Here is a 10,667-nt window from a genome sequence, read left to right as displayed (position 1 = left end):
ATGGGAGGTTGGGGCTCCCTCCCCAGCCCCCACCTGCACTTACCTGCGTACTCCTGGGGTAGCATGGGCCTGTCCACCACCTTCCGAAAAGCCTCCACCCAGGCCCGCTGCTCCGTCTCTGTCTCGCAGGCCAGCAGGAACCTCCGTTCCGGCGTGACGATGGTGATGCCGTGTGGCCAGTGATGGCCCTGGGTGGACGGTGGGAGCCCGTCCAGCACCGTGTAGCCGCTCTCTCTGCTGCCGATGAAGACTTCCCCACGAGCGAAGGCATCCTGTGGGCGGTGGGGGGGGGGTCCTGTGAGTCTGGACCCCCGAGATCCAGCCCTCCCTCCTGCTCCTCGTCCCCACAGCCCATGGGCAGCAAACGTGGGCCTGCCACTCTTCTCAGCGTTGTGGGGGAGGAGACGTCCCCCTGCGAGGGCCCCCGCTGACCCCAGCCCGGACCCGCCCTTACCAGGGGATCTTTGAAGTACATGAGCCTCCGGTCATCCATGGTGAACCAGCGCTTCCGGAAGCCTTCCGTCTGCTGCGGGTCAGAGCGCGCCGGGTGCGGCCAGTCAGCCTGAGGAACACGAGCTCCCCCTCACCCCCCACGTACGCTCATTCATCCTGCTTCCCGCTTCCTGCGGGCTGTCCGCCCGGGGCGCACCAGGTCCTCTGCGCTGGTCGTTCCTCCCATGGCGGGGCCCTCCCCTGCCCTCCGCACCGCTTCCTCCTCGCCACTCCTCCCTGGGGGCAGTTAGAGCCCCGCCTGGGCTGCGGGGGCAACCGTGCGTGCTGCACACAGTGGCCGATGCAGAGGGCCAGAGCGCTACAGTCCCGGGCCATCCGCACCAACGGGACCTGTTAGAAGCACCCAAGGACACCCTGAGTCCTCGCCCGGGGCGCTGCAGGCGCTCTGACCCTCCAAGGCCACCCCAGACCCTGGTGGCCAGGACGGTGATCTCCGTGGAGGCTGCCGGTCAGACCCACCTTGGGCCCGGTTTTCTCCATGTAGCCTTCCTTCAGGTAGTTCCGGGACAGCTTGGGCACCAGCTAGGGCAGAAGACGGGCTCAGGCTGGGGCCCTCCCCGACGGGCCCCCTCCCCCCTTTCTCGCTGCCACTGGGCCAAGAGGTCCCAGGATAAAGGAGGGGGGTGTGTGGGAGCCCTTGGCCAGCCCTCCGCCCACCACCCCAGGCTAGCGGGGTACCCTTCATCCCCCAGCAGGTACAAGGAGCCGCCACTCACATCGGCGTCACTGGCCCCCGGGAACGCCACCTGCAGGTAGTGGAAGCGGGCTGCACGGAGCGCATTGAACCAGTCCACGATCTCCTGTGGGTGGGAGGCAGGTGTGGGCCTCGGCCCCGGGGCTGGCCGCCAGCGGGGCCGTGAGCTCTGCCTCCCTTGGACTGTCCAGACTCCCCGCCGCTGCGTGCCGGGGGAGGGCTGCCGTGAGCACAGGCGGGAGCGAGGGCGTGTGCTGCAGGCCGGCCCCGGGGTGGCTGGGGGCCTGGGAGCGGGCCGTGCTATGGCCAGCCGGCCCCCAGGCCCTGATGTAGCTTGGGCACGGGTGGCTTTTCTCCTCTCAGATGGGGCTATTTTTACAAACGGCACATGTCGCCCAGAGTGAGGCTCATCTATTTTTAAATCCACCCAGAGCTGCTGCCTCCCATCTTCAAGTGCGGCTCTACGTGAGCCAAAGTCCCTCACTGGACAGGGTAGACCCGCAGCCCCTACCTCTCCTTGCTGCCCTGCCCCCCACTCCAGGGACCCCTGCCCACCAGATGCTGGACTCTGCCCCAACCCTGGCTGACCCAAATAGCTCCTTCCCCTGCCAACACCTGGCCATTGCCGGCCACGGGGCATCTGCACGCCAGTTAGGGCTCCCGTGCTGCCCACAGGGGTCACTCTATGCTCACCTGGACCACAGCCACAATTCCTCCTCTGCCACACCCACCTGCTGCACACCCCACAAGTTGCTGACCACACCTTGTCACCAGGCCTGTCCCCTTGGGCTGGCCCAGTGCTGCAGTGTCTCCTTCTGCACTGTCTTCCCCGCCTGGTGCACAGGACTCCCAATCCAGGCAGTGACTTACACTCTGGGCCCTGCCCTCACCACTGTGCTCTCCAGTCTCCCCACAACCCCTGGGGCCAGGCCTCCCACCTCCCTCAGGACTCCTTCAGATCATTGAAACCATGGTAACTGGAAGGGTCACCGGCAGTTCAAGTTGGGCTGTGACACCACTGCATCTCCAATAAAGATAGAAGTCCACAGCATGGCCGCAGGCCCTGCAGGCTCTGCCCTTCCTTTCCTGCCAGCCTCCACCTTGTCAGCTGCTCAGATATGTCCTGTTGCATTTGGCCACAAGGCCTTTGCACATGCCACTCCAGTACCTGTCTTTACCCTTGGGATGCAGTACCCTCCCCCCCGCCCCATTATTCACAGTCACTGTTCCCAGCGCTCAGTACAGGTGAGATTTTAGTCACTTGTCGCTGATCCATGCCTGTATCTACTGGCAAACTGCAATCACTCACTGAGGGTGGAACCATGTCAAACAGGCTTACCTATGTCCAGGCACAGGGCCCAGCCCACAGCAGGTGTCCACAACCCTCTTTGAGGGAAGGAGGGCCATTGGGGACTCAGGCCAGCAGAGCATCATGCTACACATACAGAAGGGCCCTGGGCTCAATCTCCCAAGGAAAGTGGAGGTTTCCGGATAAAGCTAAAGATTGGCCCACGTGCTTTGATTCATGTCTTGCCTAGAACCTGTTAATACCACATAACAGTGCATGCAGTCTTCCAAAACCAGATCATGAAGAAATAGAAAATTTGAACATGCCGATTACTAGTAACAAAATGGAATCCATAATCAAAGAACTCACAACACACAAAAGTCCAGGACCAGATGGCTTCACTAGTGAATTTTACCAAAAATTTTAAAAAGGTTAATAACTATTCCCAAACTATTGCAAAAAAAACTGAATCTGGAAGCTTTTCTTCTTTCTATGAGGCAAGCATTATCCTGATAGCAAAGCAGACAAATGCACTATGAAAAAAGCTACAGGCCATGCAAAATTTTGCATCCATGAGGATGTAAAAATCCTGAACAAAATACCAGCACACTGAATCCAACAATATGGTTGAAAGGATCATTCACCCCTAGCAAGTAGCTTCCAGGGATGCAAGCAAGGATGGCACAACATTCACAAACCAGTCAACGGGATACGTCCTATCAACAAAAGGTTTGGGAACTGTATGATCATCTCAACGTATGAAGAAAAAGCAAAGGAAAGCATTTGACAAAATACAACATCTGTTCACGATAAAAACAAAGTGAGGTTCGACAGGCCATGTTGACGTGATAAAGCCTTATCATGGGACAAACCTACAGCTGACCTCACACACCCTGGGGAACAACTGAGCACTTTCCCCCTCAGACCAGGAACAAGGATGAGATGAAAGAACAGTAGTAACTGAAGCCGTATGGAGACATGAGGATCTCAGGAAAGGTTTGTAACTCTCCTGTATAGGATTTAAAAGACTCATGCTTTTAAACAAAAAAGTAATCAAAAATTAAAAGCTACCATTACTAAACTTGTTTGTATTTGCAAATCTTATTTTATACGTACATTAGGAAATAGTACATTTAAAAGAATGATTATATCTTGGGGCACAGAGTGTGTAAAGATGTAATACTTTGACACTGACAACCAAAAAGGTGTGTACACACAGCTGTGAAGGAGGTTTCTGCATGTTACTGAAATTAAACTGTAAAATCAATGGGACGCCTGGGTGGCTCAATGGTTGAGCATCTGCCTTTGGCTCAGGTTGTGACCCCAGGGGTCCTGGGATCCAGTCTCACAACAGGCCCCCCATGGGTGGCCTGCTTCTCCCTCTGCCTATGTCTCTGCCTCTCTCTGTAGTCTCTCATGAATAAATAAATAAAATCTTAAAAATAAACTATAAAATTGATTTAGAAGGTTATAAATTTAGTATGCTAAATGTAATCCCCATGGCAACCACAAAGAAAAGAGCTATAGAATATATACAAAAGGAATTAGGAGGGAATTTAAACATTTCACTAAAAAACTAAACACAGAAGGAGACAGGAATGCAGGAAACAAGGGAGAAAAAAGCCGTAGGCCACACACAACACAAAACGCACAGGACAGGAGGAAGCCCCTCCTCACCAGCGTTCCCTTTAAAGGTAAACGAAAGAGCCTCTCCAGTCAACACAGAGAACGGCGGGATGGATAAAAACACGTGCTGCGACCACTGGCTGTCTACGAGAGACTCAGGTGAGATCTAAAGACACAGCAGGTTGAGAGTCAACGATGGGAACACACGTTACGTGCAGACAGTCCCCAGGAGACAGCTGGTTTCACCAACATCACACAAACAGACTAAGTCAGGAAAAGGTCACAAGGGACGAGGAAGGACAGTACATGTGAGTAAAATCCTCAATACAGCAGGAAGATCTAACAATTACAAGCATTTACGCACCTGAGCACAGACGATTAAAACGTAAGAAGCAAAACCCCACAGAACTGAAGGGACTAGCCAGCCTAGGATAACAGCTGGAGACAGTGATGCTGCACTCAGAGTGATGCACAGAAACACGGACAGGAGTAAGGACACGGAGGACTTGCCCCAGCAACCAACCCCGTCCAACCAGACGGCCCACCCAATTAGGATGGCACACGCGTTCCTCCCCGGTGCCCACTGGACGTTGTACTGTCGTATGGGATCAACCACACGTGAGGCCTCAGGTAAGTCTTCATAGATTTTAAAAGGTAGGCTACATACAAAATATCCTCTCTGGCCACAACAGGATGGAGTTAGAAGTCAACACACACACACAAAAAAAAAAACATTCACAACATCACGGAAATTTAACACACTTTTAAACAACCAGTGGAAACCAAAAAGGAAATCACCAGGGAAATTAGAAATGAAATGAAATTCGATGAAGGAAAACAGAACGCCACGCCAGAACACGGGGTGTAGCCACGGTGCTGCTAACAGGGAAATCTGTAACTATACGTGCTGGCGTTAAAATCCAGAAGGAAAGGATGTCAAACCAACAACCTATCTACAACTGAAGGAGCTAGACGAGAAACTGAACAAACTAAACCCAAAGCTGGCAGAAGGGAAGAAATCATAAACACTGGAGCAGAGATCAATGAAATAAAGAAAAGAGAACCACTAGAGAAAAGAAATGAAACCAGAAGTCGGTTCTTCAAAAAGATTGATGGATCGGCAGTCCTCGAGCTGGATGGACTAAGAAATAGACTCAAGTCACTAGAATCAGACACAAAGTCGGGGACGCCACTCCCAGAACTAAAAAGGTCTAGGAGAGGGTTCCGTGAACAACTGTACGCCAACAACGGGGTGACCTAGATGAAGTGGGCAAATTCCCGGAAAGAGAAAACCCACCGAGACTAAATCACGAAGACGTGGACCATCTGAAGAGGCCTATGAACGAGGAAGGAGATGGGATCAGACATCGGAAATTCCCAAACCAAGAAAAGCCTTGGCCCTGCTGGCTTTACTGGTGAATTCTCCACCTTTAATGACCAACACCAATCCCCTCCAAGCTATGCAAGAGAACTGAGGAGGAGGGAGCGCCTCCCAACTCTTTCTGTGCGGTGTTCTGTATTTCACCCAGCATAACCTGGATACCAAAGCCAGACAGAAATACAAGACAGCCACAGACCAGTATCCCTTGTGAACACAGACGCAAAAATCCTCAAGAAACAGAATCATTTCCATGGAAACATCCTTCCTACCTGGCCAGTAGACATGTCTTATCAAGGGAATGATTCTCTCTGTTACTATGCCTCTATACTGGTAGGTTGGTTCAGTAATAAATGTGAGACCTTTCAGCTGAGCTGCTGCTGTGTCCTGATTTGTGAAGTACTGAATTCCCCCTCCTGTCAGATCTCACATAGCACCGTCTGATTGAACTTTCTGCAGTGATAGAAATGGCCCTTGACAACCAAGTATTTAAAGTGTGGCTAGGGGACACCTGTGTGGCTCTGTCTGCTAAGCGTCTGCCTTTGGCTCAGGTCTTGACAGGGAGTCAGCATGTCTCCCTCTCTCTGCTCCTCCCCCTGCTCATGTGCTTTCTCTCAAATAAAATCTTTAAAAAAAAATCCTCAAGAAAATATTAGCACACAGAGTTCAGCAGCATATTAAGGAACATACAGGGATCCCTGGATGGCGCAGTGGTTTAGCGCCTGCCTTTGGCCCAGGGCGTGATCCTGGAGACCCGGGATCGAATCCCACATCGGGCTCCCGGTGCATGGAGCCTGCTTCTCCCTCTGCCTATGTCTCTGCCTCTCTCTCTCTGTGTGTGACTATCATAAATAATAATAAATAAAAAATTTTTAAAAAAAGGACCATACACCATGACAAAGTGAGATTTATCCCTGAAATGCAAGGGATGTTCAACATGGGAATGGATGAGTGTAACATATTGCAACAGAATGAAGGAAGAACAAACCACGTGATCATCTCAGTTGATGCATAACACATATTTGACAAAATTCATTTGGAATATCTGGGAACCCAAGTAGCCAAAGAATTCTAAAAAAGAACAAAACTGGAGGAATCGCAATTCTAATTTCAAAACTTATTACAAAGTCACTGTCTAAATAACATGGCACTGGCATAAAGGCAGACATAGACCAGAATAGAAGACAGCCCAGAAATGGGTCAAATGATTTTTTTGAGAAAGGGTGCCAACACCATTCAATGAAGAAAGAACACTCTTTAAAAAAAAAAAAAAAAAAAAGATTATTCATTTACTCATGAGAGACACAGAGAGAGAGAGAGAGAAAGAGAGAGAAGCAGAGACATAGCTGAGAGAGAAGCAGGCATCATGCAGGGACCCCAATGTGGGACTTGATCCCGGGACTCCAGGATCATGCCCTGGGCTGAAGGCAGATGCTAAACCGCTGAGCCACCCAGGGATCCCCAGAAAGAACACCGTTTTCAACAAATGGTGCTAGGAAAACTGGATAGCCACATGAAAAAGAATGAAGTTGGACTCTTCTCTCACACCACATATAAAAATTAACTCAGTGGAGGGGCACCTGGGTGGCTCCTTTGGCTCAGGTCATGATCACAGGGGGGGCCTGGGATCAAACCCCCGTCAGGCTCCCTGCTCAGTGCCATCTGAGGCTGCCCTCTTCACCCACCCACCCCCATGCTCTATCTCTTTTCTCTCTCAAGTAAATAAAATATTTTTAAAAATTAACTCAATGGATCAAGGACCTAAATGTAAAACCTGAACAATAAATATCTTAGAGGAAAACACAAGGCAAAAGCTTCATGGCATTGGATATGGTGATGATTTTGTTGATCTGACACCACAGGCATAGGCAACAAAAGAAAAAGAGAAATTGGACTTCATGAAAACTCTGAAATTTTGTGCTTCCGGGGACACTATCCACAGAGTGAAAGGCAACCCACAGGATGGAAGAAAATGTTTTCAAGTCATGTATCTGATAAAGGCTTAATATCCAGAATAAATAGAGAAGCCAGAAAAAACAACCCAAATCCAAAATGAGCAAAATGGGACCTGAATAGGCCTTTCTCTGAAGACGTACAAAGTGGTCAAGCAGGACATGAAAAGATGCTCAACATCCCTCATCATCAGGGATATGCAAATCTGCACCAAAATGAGATAGCACCTCACACACAGAATGGCTAAAATCAGAACCCAGAAACAGGTGTTGGCGAGGATGTGAAAAATGAGAACCCTCGTGCCCGGTTGGTGGGAATGCAAACTGTGAAACTGCTGTGGACGACAGTGGGGAGGGCTCCCCAAAAAATAATTTCCACGTGATCCCACAATTCCACATCTGGCTATAAAATCAGAAGAATTGAATGTAGGATCTTAGAGAGAGATTTGTTCCCCCAACTTCATAGCAGCATCCTTCGTGACAGCCAGCCCGTGGAAGCAACCCGACTGTCCATCAGGGTAGGAACAGATAAACACAATGTGGTCCATACACACAACAGCCTTTGGAAGGAACTGGACACCTGCTACCGCGGGGACACGCCCTGAGGATGTGAGGTCGAGTGACACAAGCCAGACCAGAATGCACACGGGGACACCACGCACACGAGGTCCTGGCATTGTCAGACTTACAGAGCAGACAGTGGGCGCAGCCGGGGGTCAGTGTGTCATGGGGACAGAATGTTCTGGAGCTAGATGGGGGGACGGCGGCACAATGAATGTACCCAATACCTCAGAACCATATCTCAAACATTGTGAAAATGATGAATTTGATGCGTGTTTCAACTATAAAAGATTGAGAGGTGGTCGCCAGACATGTGCATCTGAAGTGCAGACACATTTCACCCTTTACAGCCCAGCTCTGAAGGTAGAAACGGACGCACCAAAGCAATGAGGAGGAGGGGCCGCCAGTGGACACAAGGACGGACCCAGAGGGGCTGCTGGGCAGAGGCTCTGGGTGTGAGTGGGTGGGGCGGCCCAGCTCCCCACCCCTGCCAGGCAGCCCGAGAACGCACCTTCCCGTCTTCATGGTAGACAAAGATGTTGCGGGTGCTGTTGTCCTTCAGGTAGGTGACCTGCAGGCCGTGGGGGTGGCCAATCTTGGCTGGCTGGAAGGTGGCGTTCAGATGCTCGATCTTCATGACGGCCTTGGGCTCCTTGGCCTGGAAGCAAGGGTGGGCCTGTGGGTGCTGGCTATGCTGTGTGGCTTGGGGTAAGTTACTAACCCTCTCTGGGCCTGGGCCTCCCGACCTGTATCTCCAAGGTAACAGCAGTCCCCTCCCCGGGGATGAGGAGGGCGAGTGTTCAACTCCTAGGCAGACCCCTCCTCTGTCTGGTGTGCCCCCACCCCTGCCAGCCTGGTTTTCCTCTCCGCCCCAGGGGCTGGCTCTGTGTGTCATGGGGGCGTGCTCTGACCTGGAGCTGTCTGGAGAGGGGCAGGCCCCGGTGGGCCACAGGGTCTTCCCAACCTGCCTGGCCGCCCCTATCAGGCGGGGGACAGCCCAGCGGGGAAGGGCTTGTCATCTCTGTTCCCACCATGACCGACCCAGGCCCGGCCCCAGGGAGCCACTGTGATCAAGGGGTGTGGGCGGATGGGGGTCCCCACAGGAGGGGGCAGCTGGGGACAGCACACCCCCCTCTGCAGGCCCTGGGCCAGACTCACATCGTTTCTGTTGAAATACTTCAGGGAACCTTCTCGTTCCGTCAGCACAAACTTCCTGCTTAAAAACTGCCCGTTGTCCCGGCCGCGCTTCCAGAGAAAGCCTTCTCGGTACCCTGGGGAGAAAGGGTGCAGGTCAGAGGGTCAGGGCGCGGAGGCCGTCATTCCGACCCGCAGAAAGGGTGCAGGTGGCAGGACACCAGCCAGCCCTCCGGTCCGCGGCAAGGAGTCTTGGTGGCCTCAGGGCTGCAAAGCATGGTGGGTGCAGCCGGACTCGCCCGTGGTGCCGGGACCCGGGGCCACCCCCTCCCCCACAGGCTGCCCACTGCTGCTTGCTCTTGGGGTGTTAACCTTTTTCTTTTTGGAGGCGCAATAAACACACGTGGGGGGGTGCAGTGTGCTACCCTGTGTGCAGGGTCCTGCGCGCACCTGGAGCGTGCACCTGTGCGGCCACCCTGGGGGGGGGGGGGGGCGGAGGAGCGGACCAGGGCGCCCGCCGCTGAGTCCTGCGGACGGGCGGGCATCCTGCGTCGTCCAGGTGGGCCTGAGGTCACTACAAGGGTCCTCGCACAGGGGAGGCAGCGGGAGAAGTGACCACGGAAACAGGAGTGGAAGACGCGGGGAGGAGCCAGCCCTGCTCCCACCTTCACTGCAGCCCCCGACCCTCGGGACGGTCAGTCTGTCATTTTAAGGCACAAATTTTGCAGCCAGCTGTTCCGGCAGCGGTTGGAAGGGAATGCTTCCTGGTGACTTCCACCCCGTCCCGTCCCGTCCTGTCCCGTCCCTGGGTGCGATGCCCGCCCCAGGACCCTGTGCCCAGTGAGCCGGGCCCGCAGCTCCTTCCTCTCACGCCCGTTGGCGCGATCCACGGGGGTTTGCTGGTCACAGGCAGGGTCTGCGGGTTCCCACACAAGCCGCCCGACGGTCTCTGCTGTCCTGGGTTTCGGGGCTCTCCCCGTGCAGTGCCACCCGGGGCCGCCCGTGACGGGAGGGGGGGCCAGGGCGGCGGGTGGGGCCCACCGTTCGTCCTCTTAGCCGCCCGTGGAGCTGGGACCCTGGCAGCTGCGCCCCCCGTCCCCGCCCCCCGTGGCCCTGGCAGGCCGCTCCCTGACGGCACGGAGACGCGGGCCATCTTCTCTGTTCTCGAGTCATGCGGCCCTAAGAAGGCGGCAGCCCGGCGTCGGGAGGGGCAGCTGGTGCCGCTCAGTCTGTCGCGGGACAGCGCCAGATGGGGCCTCGCCCCTCTGCTCCCACTCAGAGGTCCCTGCGTCTCTTCTCTCGGAGCCTGTGTCCCCGGACTCCCTGCGCACAGCGCCACTGTGTCCCCAAGCACACACCGGGCCGTGTGAGCGCTCAACCCAGGGCGAAGCTGGAAGTCCACTTGCCTGCAGGTCAGCCAGGCCGCAAACACAGGGAAGCACCCCAGTGCGGCTTCTGCTCCCCGGCAGCTGGAGTGGTGACATTTGCAAGGACGGTCCCCACCAGCACCCCTGTGCGTCG

At 54.2% G+C, this 10,667-nt stretch overlaps 1 protein-coding gene across 2 annotated transcripts in view; it reads right to left on the bottom strand.

Annotated features, from left to right (window-relative positions):
* Positions 1-10,667, bottom strand: part of ADAP1 (ArfGAP with dual PH domains 1) — a 54,331-nt gene that overhangs the window by 2,621 nt on the left and 41,043 nt on the right. For both annotated transcript variants that reach the window (XM_038539698.1, XM_038539699.1), the window contains exons 5-10: positions 9,171-9,283; positions 8,524-8,670; positions 1,230-1,313; positions 973-1,035; positions 455-526; positions 44-272 (exon numbers count right to left, since the gene is read on the bottom strand). In XM_038539698.1, the coding sequence (XP_038395626.1) occupies positions 44-272; positions 455-526; positions 973-1,035; positions 1,230-1,313; positions 8,524-8,670; positions 9,171-9,283 (708 nt within the window). The remainder of the gene's footprint in view (positions 1-43; positions 273-454; positions 527-972; positions 1,036-1,229; positions 1,314-8,523; positions 8,671-9,170; positions 9,284-10,667) is intronic.

Source organism: Canis lupus, chromosome 6 (genome assembly GCF_011100685.1).
Source record: "Canis lupus familiaris isolate Mischka breed German Shepherd chromosome 6, alternate assembly UU_Cfam_GSD_1.0, whole genome shotgun sequence".
Classification (NCBI taxonomy): domain Eukaryota; kingdom Metazoa; phylum Chordata; class Mammalia; order Carnivora; family Canidae; genus Canis; species Canis lupus.
The sequence above is the reverse complement of the archived record's forward strand: the minus strand, read 5'-3'. Positions and strand labels throughout refer to the sequence as shown.